The following is a 19822-nucleotide window of genomic DNA, read 5'->3' on the forward strand; positions in this document are numbered from 1 at the left end:
GTAATTGTTTTGTTTACTTTAATGTAGTTAAAAGTATAGCACAATAATTATCAGTTTGGAAATCACCATCATCAGCATAAAACATATGAAAACTGTTTGTTATCGTTAATACAATGAACTATTGGAATAACGAACAGCAATAGTGATACAGGCTATACATTAAAGGAAATAGTCAGCAGCAACATATTTTGTAACTATACGTTTATTAGCATTGTCATTTTGTATTTTTGGCCTATACGTTCAGCTTTTCTATTATTTTACTACAGAGGGGAGTAAATGTGTTGGGGTGGAGATATACCCCCTCCCCATTTATTGGATCAGAAATTAGCACACTTTGTCAACGTCAGTGATAGCTTCTCAATTAAATATACCCAAAAGAAAGGTAGAATGCTTAATAATTCTATTGGAGAATCAGATGACGAGTTTCAGAAAGACAATGCTGACATTCCACAGAAATACTGTAGTATCCTGACCCACTTTCAAAATGAATATCGCCTTTCATTTCAACCGTTTTTCGTTGTAATGTCATGGGGTGACATCAGTATTTAATATTCGATGTCAAACAAAAAATGAAATCCGTCAATACTGATCTATGAGCGGCATGTTTGGCAGTCATGGCGGAGCAGGGGAGACCCCCCCCCCCTCCTTCCCCCTCCCCAATAATTCTAAATCAAAAATATTATTGGTAGTAAATCGTAAGGCAGAGATGAATGTTACTGGTAGAATGCAAAGAATTGCATTTCATCTAGTTTTCAACATTTTACGGGGAAGCATTCCTCCGAACAGCATAGAAACTTTGCTTTGCGCTCTCGATCTCAGTCAGCCCTCCCCCTCCTATCCAATATATATCTACTTCCGTTGTGCCTGTTGGGGGACACTGTCAGTAAGGTCAGTATCTCTTGGTCACTATTTTATCTGGCGCATACATCGGAATGGCGTGGCGTTGAGTTGTAGTGATACACATAATAAGGGCTGCTCCGTCAGTATTGTCATGCTGTATAATTGTCAAGTGAGCGTTGGCAATGTTGAAGGAGTGGCTGTAGATTTTCCTCGGAACACCGTCAACGTAAGTAAGATGGGTAATGAAAACAAGTTCACCCCGAAAATGAGCATTGGTGGATCGCCACACCACAAGGCTGCCACGACCAAAATGATGATGACGTAGAAACACACGTTCTAAAACGTTCATTTCTCCCACTGTAAACGTCTTCTCTGATCTGTCTCAGTCTTTCCAATTCGTCAAATCATCTATCAGACATCGTAGCCGATGATCGCATCCTACCAATGAGGTGTTATCATCGCATGTTACGGACACAGTGTGGTGTGGTTGAAACAGTCGACTAATATGTTCTTGAGAATCATTGCATAAGGAATGATCGTCAAAACATGTGTTTCGGTGATTTTTCCACCGAGTAGCAACAGTTTGAACAGGGACCCCAGAAAACAACACATTTTCAATAGTTTCTTTTACACACCATTAATTTGACCACATTAATTGGCGGACATCTAATGCAAACGAAAACAAATACAACTCCAATATGCGTCTTTAAAGTGGAACAGTATAGGTAATAGACGAACAATATCTTCCACAATCAAATTATGTAACATCGTGTTAATCGCTTAGAGATTTCTCTGATCAACTCTAAATTTAGCAAGGTGTTGATGCTTGCAACCATCAGGACTGGAGAGAGGGCAGAATTTGAACGCAGTTTAGCCACCAACAAGTGTTCGAATGGTTTTATGAACTTCCCCAGGATAAGAAAACATGTTATGGCAAACTCGCATCTGATAGCATTTTATCACTATTCACATGATAGCCGTGGATTTCCCTCGCACGTGCACGTCATCCGGGTCATCTGCAAAACAGGAATGAAAATTAATTACTAAATGCGTTCATACACAACAACATTCGTACCCATAAAATAATTAAACAAATTCAAAGAAGAACATTCTAATTCTAGTTAAAATGCCTTCTGTCATGACCTTGTGAGAACTTTCTTGTGACTAGATGCCTCGTGCTGAGATATTATTTGGAATAACTGTCTTGGTCAGACTTGGTATGTACCTTCTCGCAAAGAGGACAGCTTACATTACTTATTGTTGCAAACAGGTTGAAAAGGAACAACTATAGATTGATACTTCGTTGCATTAGTAAAATTGAAATTCTTAATCGATTCTAATGAAAATATATTAACTGTAATTGTCTAAATGTGAATAAAATATATGTGAAATCTGTTGGATTTTCGTTAATAAGATATTGAATAAAAACTTCTTTCTTTTCTTTTCTTTTTTTTTGCGAAATTTGTACTGTCTATCTTGGTAAAATTGATTTAAGTTCTAATAATTTCTAACTTCATTATAGATATATGAACAGACTTTATAATCCAAAGTCGATTGAAAGGTGCAGAGTTTCATTAACACAGCCTGCATCCTCTGTTACATCACTATCTTACACACAGAACTGTGTACATCCTCACTTTCGATCATGAACACGTCAAATAAATGATGTACCTTCGTCATCACTGTCCACTGAATTGTCATGTGCCTCTGGCTGAGTCTCCACGTCCGAGTCACTCGGCTTGTGTATCCAGTAGGTCTTCAGTGCCCCCGTGTGAAAAACACCCAGCTCATACTTCGTGTTGGAAACAAGTGTAAAACCATTAATAATAAATGTACCGGTATTACAAATACAATCTATTAAAACACACTTTAATGAAAATGTCACTGTTAACTGCTTGCAATGAATGTATTATAATTAAAATATCAATGTATCCAGACACAAACATGTCTGCTAGTTTAAAAGTATTCTGTTTTGACCTACTGTAGAAGACTTCATTATTTTGCTCCGATATTTGCTTTCACTAGTTCCAGTTGTTCAAATCATAATTAAATTAAACCTGGGTTGGTTTTCGTTTTAATTATGTTTTCATAAATACAAAATAAACATTTCATTTGATCTTGTATTGATCGTTTGATTCTTTCAAACCAAGTCTCCACATTATGTTTTCATTTATTATTATTCTTCGTTTAGTCAATGGTTTTGACAAATTACGTTAACCAATAGTTAAGTTAACTTCACGTTTCAACAAATGAACTCTGGTTCCAATACTACTTTCAGTATTGTAATAGACTAAATACGGCTTTCAGTATTGTAATAGGCTAAATACTACTTTCAGTATTGTAATAGGCTAAATACTACTTTTAGTATTGTAATGGGCTAAATACTACTTTCAGTATTGTAATAGGCTAAATACGGCTTTTACCATTGTAATAGGCTAAATACCAATCTGATTAAAATTAGCCCTACGTGGTATAGTGGAGCTAATTTTAATTAGACTGGCTAAATGCGGCTTTCAGTATTGTAGTAGGCTAAATACTACTTTCAGCATGGTAATAGGCTAAATACTACTTACAGCATGGTAATAGGCTAAATACTACTTACAGCATGGTAATAGGCTAAATACTACTTTCAGTATTGTAATAGGCTAAATACTACTTTCAGTATTGTAATAGGCTAAATACGGCTTTTAGTAATGTAATAGGCTAAATACGGCTTTCAGTATTGTAATAGGCTAAATACAACTTTCAGTATTGTAATAGGCCAAATACGGGTTTCAGTATTGTAATAGGCTAAATACGGCTTTCAGTATTGTAATAGGCTAAATACGTCTTTCAGTATTGTAATAGGCTACTACTTTCAGCATGGTAATAGGCTAAATACCTCTTTCAGTATTGTAATAGGGAAAATACGTCTTTCAGTACTGTAATAAGCTAAATACGGCTTTCAGTATTGTAATAGGCTACTACTTTCAGCATGGTAATAGGCTAAATACGGCTTTCGGTATTGTAATAGGCTAAATACGGCTTTCAGTATTGTAATAGGCTAAATACCTCTTTCAGTATTGTAATAGGCTAAATAAGGCTTTCAGTATTGTAATAGGCTAAATACGGCTTTCAGTATTGTAATAGGCTAAGTACTACTTTCAGTATTGTAATGGGCTAAATACTACTTTCAGTATTGTAATAGACTAAATACTACTTTCAGTATTGTAATAGGCAAAATACTACTTTCAGCATGGTAATAGGCTAAATACTACTTTCAGCATGGTAATAGGCTAACTACCACTTTCAGCATGGTAATTGGCTAAATACGGCTTTCAGTATTGTAACAGGCTAAATATGGCTTTCAGTACTGTAATAGGCTAAATACGGCGTTCAGTATTGTAATAGGCTAAATACGGCGTTCAGTATTGTAATAGGCTAAATACTACTTTCAGCATGGTAATAGGCTAAATACGGCTTTCAGTATTGTAATAGGCTAAGTACTACTTTCAGTATTGTAATGGGCTAAATACTACTTTCAGTATTGTAATAGACTAAATACTACTTTCAGTATTGTAATAGGCAAAATACTACTTTCAGCATGGTAATAGGCTAAATACTACTTTCAGCATGGTAATAGGCTAACTACCACTTTCAGCATGGTAATTGGCTAAATACGGCTTTCAGTATTGTAACAGGCTAAATATGGCTTTCAGTACTGTAATAGGCTAAATACGGCGTTCAGTATTGTAATAGGCTAAATACGGCGTTCAGTATTGTAATAGGCTAAATACTACTTTCAGCATGGTAATAGGCTAAATACGGCTTTCAGTATTGTAATAGGCTAAATACGTCTTTCAGTATTGTAATAGGCTACTACTTTCAGTACTGTAATAGGCTAAATACGGCTTTCAGTATTGTAATAGGCCAAATACGTCTTTCAGTATTGTAATAGGCTAAATAAGGCTTTCAGTATTGTAATAGGCTAAATACGGCTTTCAGTATTGTAATAGGCTACTACTTTCAGCATGGTAATAGGCTAAATAATAGTTTCAGCATTGTAATGGGATAAATACTACTTTCAGTACTGTAATAAGCTAAATACTACTTTCAGTATTGTAATTGGCTAAATACTACTTTCAGTATTGTAATTGGCTAAATACTACTTTCAGTATTGTAATAGGCTAAATACTACTTTCAGTATTGTAATAGACTAAATACTACTTCCCGTACTGTAATAGGCTAAATACTACTTTCAGTAGTGTAATAGGCTAAATACTGCTTTCAGTATTGTAATAGGCTAAATACTGCTTTCAGTATTGTAATAGGCTAAATACTACTTTCAGCATGGTAATAGGCTAAATACTACTTTCAGCATGGTAATAGGCTAAATACCACTTTCAGCATGGTAATAGGCTAAATACGGCTTTCAGCATGGTAATAGGCTAAATACGGCTTTCAGTATTGTAACAGGCTAAATGCGGCTTTCAGTATTGTTACAGGCTAAATACTACTTTCAGTACTGTAATAGGCTAAACACTACTTTCAGTATTGTAATAGGCTAAATACGTCTTTCAGTATTGTAATAGGCTACTACTTTCAGCATGGTAATAGGCTAAATACGGCTTTCAGTATTGTAATAAGCTAAATACGGCTTTCAGTATTGTAATAGGCTAAATACGGCTTTCAGTATTGTAATAGGCTATTACTTTCAGCATGGTAATAGGCTAAATACGGCTTTCAGTATTTTAATAGGCTAAATACGGCTTTCAGTATTGTAATGGGCTAAGTACTACTTTCAGTATTGTAATAGGCTAAATACTACTTTCAGTATTGTAATTGGCTAAATACTACTTTCAGTATTGTAATGGGCTAAATACTACTTTCAGTATTGTAATAGGCTAAATACTACTTTGAGTATTGTAATAGGCTAAATACTACTTTCAGTATTGTAATGGGCTAAATACTACTTTCAGTATTGTAATAGGCTAAATACTACTTTCAGTAATGTAATTGGCTAAATACTACTTTCAGTATTGTAATATGCTAAATACAACTTTCAGTATTGTAATATGCTAAATACAATTTTCAGTATTGTAATATGCTAAATACGACTTTCAGTATTGTTAAGTATATATATACAAAACTCCATTTACAATGCACCGCCCAATTTTGAGTTGCCATTGCTATCGCATGTATGAGGATGCTATACAAGCACGAAATAGGCCTAAACCATTCTTACGGTGTTTTATGGCCTACCAAAATACAAACATCTATACAAAGTCAGTTATATACTCTTTAAAAACAGTAGGGGAACCTGAAATATTAAAACATACATTTTGACCACATATATCCTAGTAAAGAACGTTCAGGTCTGTTTATCAACACACTGAAACATACTCCATAGTTTGCACATGCATCACGCAGTTGCCCCGTACACGTGCGTGGGGTGTCATTCTCGATTTTGACAATTCCCAGGAAGGTCCATTAATCACTGTGGAACATTATTTCTGTCAATCTTGTTCATTCTGTTGATCATACAGTTGTTATTGTTTTGTTCTTAGTCATATTTATTGTTTGAATTTGCGATTTACTGAGAAACAACGTCAACTTTCAAATTGTACGTCTAACCCCAATCGTCCTTCAAGATCTTTGGTGGTCATAAAACCTACTGTAATACTGAACTACCGGTTTTAATGTTTGCCCAATTAATTCACTATTATCATATAACCATTTCCCACAATTAATACACCTTACAATTTTGGCAATTGTAAATTCTTATTAGAGTTCCCCTACTTTTCTTTAAGAGTATATATTGGGTTTTGTTGTCTTCTCTTATCCTTTTCACAACTAGACGTTTTAAATCGAGTTCAGTACATTCATATATGTTTAAGAATTGACAGCAATCTATTATCATGTCATATAATACCATAGTGACCGCGGTCTCATAGTGGGCTGATTATCACGCCAGGTCGCCTAGTAACGCCTCTCAGTAACATATGGATACTAAAGCTACTCACTTTGACAATATCTTCTAAACGTTCCTCGATTATGAAGCCGTCTGATTGTCGTAGGCCTTCGTACGTCTTCTCAGTGATGTGAATCTTGCCAGCTACAACAAACAGTGGTAACCATGGTAACTGGTGTAAGGAGGAGCCTCGCCAACGAACAAAATAAATGGCAGTTTTCTTGTCATTAAGTCGTAATTTAGAGTTAATAGTTTGAAATGTAGAGTTAATAACTTGATATTTTGAGACAATAATATGAAAGTACGAGAAACTGTTGATAATTTTATGAAAAACAGTAAAGAAATGATTTCATTAAAATGACGTACACTAATTTTTAAACACTACGGTGTATTGTTTGAAATGTTTACGGTATCCGAAGTGTTTCTGGTCATCCTGGTGTTTCCAATACAGCGAAATGCATTTTTATATATATATATATATATTTTTTTTTTTTTTTTTTTTTTTTTTTTTTAAATGCATGTACCTCTGAGACGTAACGGTTATAGAGACGAGCTCTAGTCTAGTTTTAAGGGTATTTCCCCGTTCCAAACTCACAGACTTTTGTTTCACTCTGTAGTAACTTTATTCAAATGTATTACATGATTGTAGATGAACCAAACTCATTGGTTGGAACTGCGATTTTTAACAAAAATATAGATATCATTTCATTTGTTTTCATTGATACGGCAACGTACCATTTGTCATCAGTTTTATATAATTTAAGTTGCTGCCATGTGGTGTGTCCGTATTGGTCTTAACCAAAATATAAATATTGCGATACAGTGGAAACTGTCATATGATGGGAAGATAGTTCACAGAAAATAATTGTCCACTAGACCCTGTTTAAATACAAAAGTAGAATGGACTTGTTAAGCTTCACATTACAGACTTGAAACATATATGAACCTAATATATTTTTAGGTGTAAATGGAACGTTTCTAATTTTTAAAATTATACTGGAAAGAAAAAAAAAGTACATACGTTTGCCCAATGACTCCATCTTGGCAGCAATGCTGATGGTTTCTCCGAACAGACAGTATCTCGGCATTTTTGTTCCAACAACTCCAGCCACCACCGATCCTAAAATAATTTTATGTATTTAATAGAATTTTCTCGAATTTAAAATAAGTATGTGTGTAATATTATATTTGACATCCCCCCCCCCCCCCAACCCCATCACCATCACCATCACCACCACCGTCCCAACCAGCGTCCTGTTATTTGCACTGAAAAACCCGTGGTATGTGATTGCCAATCTATGAGAAAACGTGTGTAGATAGTAATTTTCTGTTATTTATTAGAATTCGCCTGTATGACGGCAGGGGGTTTCCTATCGTACATCTGACCAAGTGTCGAAATAAACATATGCTAGACATCAAATATTTATAGTTTAACATGCATTCTTAGATATCCATTCCCTTTAATAGAAGTGAACCTAAGGCATTTAGTAGATGGGAACACAAACCATTTAATACAAGTGAAGATAAGACATCGAACAGGAGTGAATATAACACATTTAAGAGAAGTGAGCATAACGCATTTAACAGACGTGAATATAAGACATTGAACAGAACTGAACATAACAAATTTAACAGAACTGAAGCTAATATATTTAACATAAGACATTTAATAGAAGTGAATACACGATATTTAACAAAGTAAACATATGATATTTAACAGAAGTAAACATACGATATTTAACAGAAGTAAACATAAGACATTTAATAGAAGTAAACATAAGACATTTAATAGAAGTGAATACACGACATTTAACAAAAGATATTTAACAGAAAAAAGATACATATTTCAAGAAACAATTGGTGGTGCAATGCTTTTTCAGCTTACCGCTATGACAGCCGATTCTCAGTTTGAAGGTGGTTCCCGGCTGGTGAGGGATGACGAGTTTCCGGCTGCTGCTCAGGATGTGTGCCGCCATGTTGCATATCTCTGCCTCGTGGCGGTGGTCGCTTTGTTTGGGCACGCCTACAGATGGCAACATATCAGACCTACTAGTGATGCTTTTGTGGTTGATTATAATCGAACATTTATTGATTTGGCTCTACCGTTATCATAATCGATCATGAAAACCAATAATCAGTCGTGTGGGGAAAATGTTAACTATAATTGTTTCTACAGTTTTGATGATGGAATTGAATTGATATAAATATGCTGGGATTTGGTTTCACCACCACCACCAATTTAATAGTCTTTAAAGGTAAAATTAGCCATTTGTAGGGTCAATTCAGTGTAGGGTCAATTTTTAACGATTGTAATTTCATATCAAATACATTTTTCTGCATAAAATATTAAATGTGTTTCTGATCGTTCTAATATTTGTACTAGGTTAAATTTCATCTTATTTCCTAAAATATTATTTTTTCGTACGTACGAAATTATTTGTATACAAAATCCAGTTTGGGCTTCTTACAAATATTAAGACGACCAGAAACACACTGAATATGCCGACACTGATATTCTAAACAAGAAAATTTATTTAATATGCAAGTTTAATAGTAGAAATATTTTATTAGTCGGAAAGATCTTACAATGCAGCAAACTCAGAAATGTCCCTTCAGGCAGGTGGGTGTTTGGTATGCATCTCTGTACAGGCTCCAAACCATAGTGAGTTTTAACGGGTCAGTACGGTGGTGTTTAGATATCCACTACACCGACCTTCCTCTCACTAATCACTAGTAATTAGAAGACAGGTGGCTGCTTGAGAAGGTGTGTCTATCAAAACAGTAAAGACCTCCAAGTGCATATGCAGGATTGTTTTCAATGGAGTGGGTGCAAATATATCTACAGTATTCCAACGTACGCTATTATTGTCCATTATTTAATTTTATATGTTGTAGGCTTTATATATATATATATATATATATATATATATATATATATATATATATATATACATGTATAAGGGTGTATACTACCAAATCAAATCCCATAGACGACAATAGCAACATGTGTGGCTGTAACTCCTACCTGCAGCGTGTCAATTGACATAGACACCATGGATATAAATACTGCCACCCTCATCCTTAAAGTGAATCAGAAAAAATTGGGGGTGAAGCTGCTTATTTCAGAAATAACGGGTAGCGTCTATGACTACCCTAGTTCTGCACATTTGAGTACTTTTTTACAGGTACCCCAAACATGTTTCAAGCACAAGGCTACTTGACACAGACGTACGAGATGAAATAAAATTGTATACATTTTCTGGACAGATGAAACTCTTTTTTTTACAACCAACACACTCCCATTACTTTTATCACCAATGACAGGATGTGTGGTGTTGATTGCTCTAACAAAAGTTGAGTGCACCGAAAGTTATTTGGTTTAGTACTACCATATAAACCCTCACTGCTGCTACAACGTGTATGGGGGATATGCCCCCCCCCCCCCCCCGCTTCCTACGCCAGTGTTACATCTTTCCCACAAAAACAAAATAAATTAATAATATTTATCCACTAAATTATTTTATTCTTGAGCATTAAAAAAGTAAATAAAAGCAGAATATTTTTTATTTGTTAAACTATTTGATTTTCGAGACACTTCGATATTGCGGAGGGGCTGTACCCCCTTCATTATCATCCCCTTGGAATAGTCCCTGAAATCTTATCCAGAATTCGACATGAAAATAAACATAAATGGTTAATGTCTTCCCCAATTTAGATGGTGGGGATCCATTTAAAATATTATCATATTGATACAGTATAAATTTACATGCTAACTTTTCTAGAACTAGTTAACCAGCGATGTCTGCTTACCCGAGGCCACCATGTAGGCATCTCCGATAGTTTCCACCTTGTAGACGTTGTACATGGCGATGATGTCGTCGAAGCAGGAGTAAAGGTTGTTGAGCATGAAGACGATCTGGATGGGCGAGCTCTTGGATGAGACCTTGGTGAAGCCTTGGATGTCGGAGAAGAAGATTGTGGCCGAGTCGAACCACTCGGCCGGCACGTCCTCGTGACGCTTCAGTTTGCGAGCCACCGATCTGGGCAGCATCTGGAAGAGGAGCTGGTCTGTCTGCTTATTCTCCTTGTCAAGTCCTTTTGTTCTGGGAAAATAAGAGAAACAAAATATACAAAAACATATCAGAAGAGTCACTGAAGCCAAGCTGGGAATAGGCGGTGGACTGAGAAAATATACCCACAGATTCTATCCACACCGGCTGACTAGAATAGAAGTGACGTGACATTTGTTGTTTTGCTTATGGTTTTGTGGTTGTTTGTGTTTTTGTTTTGTTCTTCTTCAGTCTTTTGTACTAGTCACCAACATTTAAAACTGATAGTTTGGAATATTGAAAGCTAATTATATTGTTTTGGCATATTGCAATTGGTCTTTTAAATGGATTTGCTATTTTTATTTGTTTGTTGGGTTTTTTTATTGTTGTTGTTTTTTGTTTGTTTGTTGTTTTTGGGGGAGTTTTTTGTGTGTGTTTTATTTGGTAGGTAGGGGTGTTTTTGTTGTTGTTGGTTTTTTCTTGTTTTTTAACTTTTGTATTAGTCACAACATATACGTCTAATGCCACTCGAAAATGATCACTGTAAATGTCTTTCAAATCAATTTACAAAAATGTCAGGCGCGTGTGCAGGAAATTGTACATGGGGTCTAGATTATGGCAAGCGACGTTTTAGAGGATCGGACCATACTCGGAAGGCGTTCGACCCAAACCGACGCAACCCCTATCCACATCTCCAAAGTTTTCTGAAATTATAAAACATGACAGTGACATCATACCTTTCTGCGAGGCTGACGGAGTACAGCTGGATATCGTCGGTGAGGGAGTAGACGGCGAACATGATGGTGGCGAAGAGAAAGACGATGCCGCCGAACAGACACGAGATGGCCACCATGGTGCTGAGTGTGTTCTTATGTTGCACCTACAATAAAAACACCAATATCCACTGATGGGAGTCGAACCAAAGTGTCCAGTGCTGTACCATCTGATTTACTACATACTCACTCCGTCAAGTGAAGCTACGTCTCGGAACTGTGGCGCACCGGCAGTTGAACTGTTACGGGTCCTGACTGGATTATAATTGCATTCCCTACATCGACTCCAAATGTAACACAAAAATAAATCTCTACTGAGGGGAGTCGAACCAATGACTCAGTATGAGTCCAGTGCTTTACCAACTGCGCTAATAGGCAAATACCACAGACGACAATAGTAACATATGTGGCTAAACCTCCTACCTGCAGCGTATCAATCGACATAAACGCGACGGATATAAATACTATCACCCCTCACCCTTAAATTGAATCCGAAAAATTGGGGGTCAAGCTGGTCATCTCTGAGATAACGGGTAGCGTCTATGACTACCCTAGTTCCGCAAACAATTTCAGTATTTTTTTTACAGGTACCGCATACATGTTTCAAGCACAAGGCTACTTGAGACAGTGGTACTAGATGAAATAAAATTGCATACATTTTTTGCCCAGATGAAACTATTTTCTTTTTACAACCAACACACTCACATTTATCACCAATCACAGGATTTGTGGTGTTCACTGCTCTATCAAATGTTGGATACACCTCGAACTTTGACCCAGCTGGAAGTTATTTGGTTTAGTACTACCTATACACTCCCCCTCCCTTCGAGTGAAGCTATATTCCAGAGCTGTGGGCCAAGGTCAGTTGAACTGTTACGGGTCCTGAATGGGTTATAATTGCATTCCCTACGACGACTCCAAATGTAACACAAGAATCAATATGCATAGAAGGGAGTCGAACCAATGACCAGTGCTCTACAAACTGAGCTAATGTGGAACTTCCCACTAGCTACTGCCAGTAATAGCACTTTATACCAACACTACTATACACCTCCAGATTTAGGTTGATGTCCACGGCCAGCTTGTTGCGCGTCTCCAGGAGGATGTCCATGTGGAGGGTCATGTTGTTGAACCACCATTGAGCCAGGACAACAGACCCGCCGCCCGTCAGGTCGTTTCGCCTGATCTGCGCGCGCATTCGGTCCAACGCTCGCATCAGTCTGCTATTGGCCTGTTGAAGAATAAATGTATATAATTAAACCTATGAAAAGCAACTACTAAAGGAAGCATGGAAAGGAGGTCTTTTAAAAGATTGGTGATTGCTTAATATAGATTACTTTTTACCATATTAGATGATTTGGGAGACTTGAAGGATGACCTTTTAATGAGACAGGTGGTTGCTTGGTGCAAGATACTTTGTCCTATACGTTGATGGTTTGTGATAATCATGAGGGAAGCTCTAACAGGTGGCTGATTGTTGCAAAATAGTATATATTATACTAGTAGCCCGAGTACTCTGCCGTTCGAAAGGCAGACCAACTTTTAAGATCATAATCGCTCTGTGCCTTCTTGGTGGTGGGCATAAATCCTTTATTTTCGTCACAGAGGTATTTCTGACGACAGAGAGCATAACGGACCCGTCTATCTTTCAAACGGTAGAATACTCTGGCTACTATAATAGGTGATTTGTGAAAATAAACCTGCTGCTTAGACAAGTGGCTGCTTGATGCAGGACAATCAGTACTTTATAAAATGATCTGACACAACAAAACGAAATCTTCTTAGACAGGTGGCCATTATGAGTGAATCCAAAATAATTTATATATTAAAGGTTTGTGGAATATGTGTGTGTTTTAAACACATTATGTAATGGTCGTTGGAACTAGGTACACTCTGGCCATATTCTCAAATATAAACATGTTACTAGAGAACACTCGAGCTACTTGCATTAGTGCTTTGCTGAAACAGTTCCTTCACACGCCTGGAGTAGCGCTTTGCCGAGAGAAAGGTTGACATGGTGACATCTCGACTCTCCGCGAACCAGAGGTAGTCGTCGTGCGAGCTGAAGGATCCCTTGGCGTAGAAGACCGTGCCCAGCGTCCGCTCCAGGCCCATGTACTCCTTGGCGATGATGATTTCGTGGTAGGCGATCAGTCGCCGCCAGATAGAGCCAGTTAGTCGCTCCGTGATGGCGTTGTGCACCCACGACGTGAAGGTGCGGATGAGACTGGTGTAAAACTGTAGCTCCAACGTCACCGTTTGGTTCCGAACGTCTAGTTCGTACCTGAAAATAGAACAGACAGCTTCATATATAATTTCGTACACTCAACTACATATTGGCATGACTGTTCGTCGCATGTGACACGTAATATTACTGGGGTCTGAAACAAATGGTACTAAAATCAAGGCTCGCAGTCCACCGGGAGCGGGAACTAGGTAGCAGTTTGGTTCCGAATGTCCAGTTCGAAATATAACAAACAGTTTCATACACTCAACTACTTAAGAGTCACTACTGCTCGTCACATTTATGTTTAACTAGCGACACATAACATTATAGAGGGCTGAAATAATTGGCACTGAAATCAAGGCTCCGGATAAATAGAAAATTCCTAAACTTTAATCATGTTGGTCTCAAATGTTTCGCATTTGTTTCCAGCTGAAAATCATGACATTTCCTGAGAATTGGTCGGAAGACAAACCAAGAGCAATATTGGAAAAAGTAGCTCAAATGGGGATAGTGGGTCTGTGATGTTATGATAAAAGGTCTCTACGATAGTTGTTTTCTTCACTGATGCTTTCAGCTAAAGTAGTTAATTAGCGATATATTTGGAAATAATAAATCAGTGAATATCTATTACCTGTGCTTATTCAGAAAGGACAGAAACTTGTCTTTGGAACGGAACTCTGGTTTGTTCCGGGTGGGTCCAGCAGCCCAGTAGGGGAGGTGCGATATGGTGACGTCAGTCTCAGGATACTTGTTCGTGAGAAGTTTCTTCGTTTGCTCCATCGTGGAACTCCGGTACAAGGCGCTGATGTCCCTCTCTTCCTACAAACAAACAGAATTAATAATTATGTCGCGCGTACATATTATGTCACGCGTACACACAAAGACGCACACCACAGAGAGAGAGAGAGAGAGAGAGAGAGAGAGAGAGAGAGAGAGAGAGAGAGAGAGAGAGAGAGAGAGAGAGAGAGAGAGAGAGAGAGAGAGAGAGAGAGAGAGAGAGAGAGAGAGAGAGAGAGAGAGAGAGAGAGAGAGTTCCTTGTACAATCCTGACCCTACCTGGAGGTGGTGGATGACCCGTCCCAGGTCTATACTATACAGCAGCATCTTCCTGAAGGAGTTGACATCGATGTAGTTATTGACGGTGTTGAAGAAGATCTTGCCGATCATGCCCGTCGCCATTATGACTGGAATCATCACGATCACGATGATTTTCAGCACTTGCATCTGTCTCCCATTCACCGTTATCGGGTTACCTACAAACAAATAGCATGAACAAAAACCCGCAGGATCAGAGTAATGCAGCATATATTAAGAATGTGCAAAGGATGACAGATTGAAAACCACATTATTTGAGCATACAAAAAAAAACCCCACATAAAAACATTTAATTGTATTCCTGTTATATGTTCACCTTTTAAAAATTATCCTTTGTTCTGTAGTATTGCACAGTTCAGTGAACAGAGAGCAATCATAAAATAAGTGCCCAATTCTGGCTGGATGTCAACGAAGCTACACAGATTTCAATCAATGCATTTAATTCTGTATAACAGTGTTAGTGGAGGTTGGTGCCGTTTATAGCTGCAAAACGTTCTCCATTTAACCACCGTGCTCTCTTTAAAACTAGGTGTACACCTTGACAGACGTTTGATTGGTTTAACCACTGTACTCTCATTAAAACTAGACGTCAACCTTAACAAAACCTTTCTCCTCTCTTTAAAACTTAATATCTACCTTGACAGAACGTTCTTCATTTAACTACTGTACTCTCTTTAAAACTAAGAATCTACACTGGGTTAGGAAGCGGGAGGGGGGGGGGGGGGGGGGGTGGGTCATGTGTCCCCACTTTTCAGATATTTTGTTTTATATTTGCTTTATAATCGTGTAAACGTGTGTAAATATAAAAGTGTGCCAAACGCCACTGAATTCTTGACAAAACTTTATTTATTTACCCACTGTGATCTCTTTGAAACTATGTGACAACCTTGACAACACCTTCTGCATTTCACAACTGTATTCTCTATAAAACTATATGGCTACCTTGAACACACCTTCTGCATTTAACAACTGTACTCTCTACAAAACCATGTGGCTATCATGACACAACTTTCTGCATTTAACCACTGTTCTCTCTTTAAAACTATATATACTTTGACAATACTGTCTGCATTGCATCACTGCGCTCTCTTTAAAAATATATATCTACCTTGACAATACTGCATTGCATCACTGCCCTCTCTTTAAAACAATGTGTGTACTTTGACAACACATGTTTGTAGGTGGATAGTACGGACTATAGGTGCCACCACTGTACTCTCTTTAAAACTAGACGTCGACCTTAACAAGACGTTTCTCCTTTCTTTAAAACTAGATATCTAGCTTGACAGAACGTTCTTCAATTAACAACTGTACTCTCTTTAAAACTATGTGACAACCTTTTCAACACGTTCTGCATTTAACGACTGTATTCTCTATAAAGCTATGTGGATACCTTGACAACACTTTCTGCATTTAGCAACTGTACCCTCTATAAAATTATGTGGATACCTTGACAACACTTTCTGCATTTTATAACTGCGCGTTCTTTAACTTGGCAAAACTGTCTTTATTTCACCCCTGTGCTCTCTATAAAACTAGATATCTATCTTGACAAAACTGTCTTTATTTCACCCCTTTGCTCTCTATAAAACTAGATATCTATCTTGACAAAACTTTCTGCATTTAACCGCTGTAATGTTTTTAAAACTAGATGTCTACCTTCACGGAATTTTCTACATTTCACCATAATGCTCTCTAAAATTAGGAATGTACCTCAACAAAACCTTTCTGCTCTCTTTTAGACTATATATCTACCTTGCCAAAACGTTCTACATTTTGCGACTCTGCTCTCCGTGGGGACGATGTCCTGGATGGCCGTGTTCAGCTGGGAGGGGGTCAGTGACACACTGGAGCTGGTTGTCTCGGAAGCCTCACGTTCTTCTTGGTCCGGTGTCGTGCTCGGGTGTATCCGCCTGCTATCGGAAATTAACCACGACATCTTCGTCTAGAAAAAACAAGAGGAAATAAAACTGCATCAAATCAGCGTCAACGCCACATCATTCTGACAATGAAGCTGTTCCATTAGTGTTATGACTCCTGGTAGTAGGGGTGGGGGTGGGGAGGGCATGGTTTTATGGTAGACATTTGGAATAATATGAAGGAATGAATGAATGAATGTTTAACGACACCCCAGCACGAACAATATATCGGCTATTAGGTGTCAAACTAACGTAATTCAAAACATGAAGAGATGATCAACATCAATATAAAAAATCAAGAGTTAAATAAAACCACAGTGTCAAGAATTGTGTAAAAAAACACAAAGATCACAGATAGATAAAATTAAAATTTACAATAAACGTCAGTATCACGTAAAAATTGTAATATAATTTCTGGATGGAATCAAAAAGATTCCATCACAGTTTGTTGTCCAAATATATCTTTTCGAGTTTCTGTCAAATGCTTACACTTCACCAAAATGTGGCGCACCGTCAGACTACACTGGCAGTGCTCACACTGAGGTGGAGGATGTTTGTTCAAAATAAATTAATGGGTCAAGTAAGTATGACCGATACGAGCACAACATAAGACTATTTCCTCCTTCCTGCACTGCCAATTGGAGGACTGCCACTCAACCAAGACTGGCTTGATAGCATGAAGCTTGTTCACAACCGCACCGTCCCAATCATGTTGCCAAGTCGAAAACATAAATTGGTTGATACTATGTTTAAAATCAGTATAGGATACACCAACCCTAGTATGAGGCAAATCCAAAGCAGACTTGCCAGCATAGCTGCCTTTTCATTACACCTGATGGCAACATGGCTAGGCACCCAACAAAATACAATGTCTTTATTGGCAATGGATAAAAAGACACACTTTTATATCACCATTCCAATTAAGAAATTATCCAGCTTCATATTGCGTAAAGCTTGGAGACAACTTATATATTTGTTATCAAACACCGCGTTATGTGTATGATGTTTTGATAATGATCTAATCTTGATAGCATATACTGCAGAGAAAGCTTTGCACGCCTAGCACCCAAACAAGGTTCGTGTGCATCAGCGTACAGGCTTTCTACAGGAGATGTTCTAAAAGCACCAAGACATAGCCTAAGTCCCTGGCTGTATATAGGATCTAGCATCTGCGTGCCGACCCTAACATAATGCATTCATAGTCACGTTTGGACGAGAGATCGATACAGATGGAGCATAACCTTGCGGTCTGCTCCCCATTCCGTATTACCAATAACTTTTAAAATATTGAGAGCTTTTAAGCCCTTCTTTTTATCATATTTAAGATAAGGATAGCTTCCTGTCAAATATAACTCACAGAAATTTTGTCTCCTCCACAACTGGAATTGGACTTTTGTCCAAAAACAGCTGTGGATCTAAGTGGAGACCTATTTGCTAGCAGATATGCATGCAAACCGTTTTTGCCTTGGAGAATCTAAAGCCATTGTCAGTGGCCCATTGATCAAGTTTATTCACACAAAGCTGCATCTTACGTTCAATGATACTCATATTGGACGATCTGTAACAAATCTGAAAATCATCTACATATAATGAGCAATCCACACCAGGTGTTAAAGTTACATTCTCTGGTTACCATATTATAACATCATGTACAAATATGAAATACAAGCTCAAATGCACTTTCAAAACACTCGTGTGTGTTCGCTATGAACGGAGATCGTCAAAAGTATACGCTCGATTCGTCGCCTGTGCCGCCATATCTCGGCAAAGCACAAACGACAGCCTGTTGTCAGTTTCAGTTAACACGTGCGTTTGGCGATTTCAAATTGTAGGGTTCATCGTAAAAAATTAAAAGAAAAATCTTGCGCTGTACGAAGAATGTTCGGTTGAGGATACGGTACTAGAGTCTTTCGTTAAAACCGGTTTGATCTTGACAACGTATTATCGACAATCGTACCTTCCTATTTCAGAATTAATATTTTATAAAGTGTTAGTAGAACTTTCATAGTTTAGTTTGTATAACACATTGATCATGTATATATTTTAAAAATAAAATATACTAAAGTAGACAATGAACGTTTTCACTTCTTAATTTTACGTGTTAAAATTGACAAATTTAAATAAATATTCTTTCGTTTGGAAAGGGTAAAGTTAGTGGGGGGTTGTTTAACGACATCAAAGTTAGAGCATACTGATTTAATAATCATCCGACGCCATACAACCGTAAATAAAATGTGTTCAGTGCGTCGCTAAATAAAACATATTCTTCCTTCCATCTGCTGTTGGATGTCTAACATTTGGTAATTTTGACATATAATCTTAGAGAGGAATCGGGTGCATGTGCATGGGGAGGGTATTGGAGGTCGAAACCCTTACTTGCCCAAGCTTAAACAAAAATTGAAATGTATTTTCTGGGGGACTATGGCCCCATATAAAGGTCGCTCAACACAGTCTATAACCCCAACTTCGCTGAAATCCCTGCACACGCGCCTTGGAAACCCGCTACATTTTGTTTTTAGCAAGGGATCGTTTATATGTACCATCCCACAGACAGGATATCACATACCTTGGTATTTTATATACCCGCCGATGGGGATCGATCCTAGACTGACAGTGCATTTCCAAAAAACACCTTTTTAGGTCTAAGTAATTAATAAAAATAACATATAGTCTTAAAAAATGTTACGTAAATCGAACAAAGTACCCTCTTTCTCTACCCCTAGAGCGTTACGTAATTAGTAACACCCCCTTACATGTAACGCGTATGCCAACAGCTGGTCACTGTGAAAATTTCAAGGCAAATCCCCCAACCACCGAAGCGGCGCGGGTGCTGTTACCAAAAAGCTGTTACCCTAAAATAAATGTTTGATGCGCCCGATTTTCGCGTTTCGCGCCAACACCGCGGTAAAAACTGCGCACATAAAAAAAACCTCTTAGCCATTATGGAACCACTGAAGGTTGCAGAGAAG

General features: G+C 37.7%; 1 protein-coding gene across 1 annotated transcript; it reads right to left on the reverse strand.

Moving 5' to 3' along the window:
- Positions 1 to 1806: 1806 nt before the first annotated feature.
- LOC121368507 lies at positions 1807 to 18401 on the reverse strand. Its single transcript, XM_041493244.1, has 13 exons — positions 18309 to 18401; positions 16690 to 16879; positions 14896 to 15092; positions 14471 to 14658; positions 13560 to 13896; positions 12664 to 12843; positions 11577 to 11719; positions 10601 to 10893; positions 8676 to 8813; positions 7812 to 7910; positions 6843 to 6934; positions 2512 to 2632; positions 1807 to 1856 (listed from the first exon to the last, which is right to left on the reverse strand). Exons 1-13 carry the CDS (start codon positions 18399 to 18401, stop codon positions 1807 to 1809), a joined length of 2121 nt encoding a protein of 706 aa, XP_041349178.1.
- Positions 18402 to 19822: the final 1421 nt, after the last annotated feature.

This window comes from Gigantopelta aegis, chromosome 3 (genome assembly GCF_016097555.1).
Source record: "Gigantopelta aegis isolate Gae_Host chromosome 3, Gae_host_genome, whole genome shotgun sequence".
Lineage (NCBI taxonomy): Eukaryota > Metazoa > Mollusca > Gastropoda > Neomphalida > Peltospiridae > Gigantopelta > Gigantopelta aegis.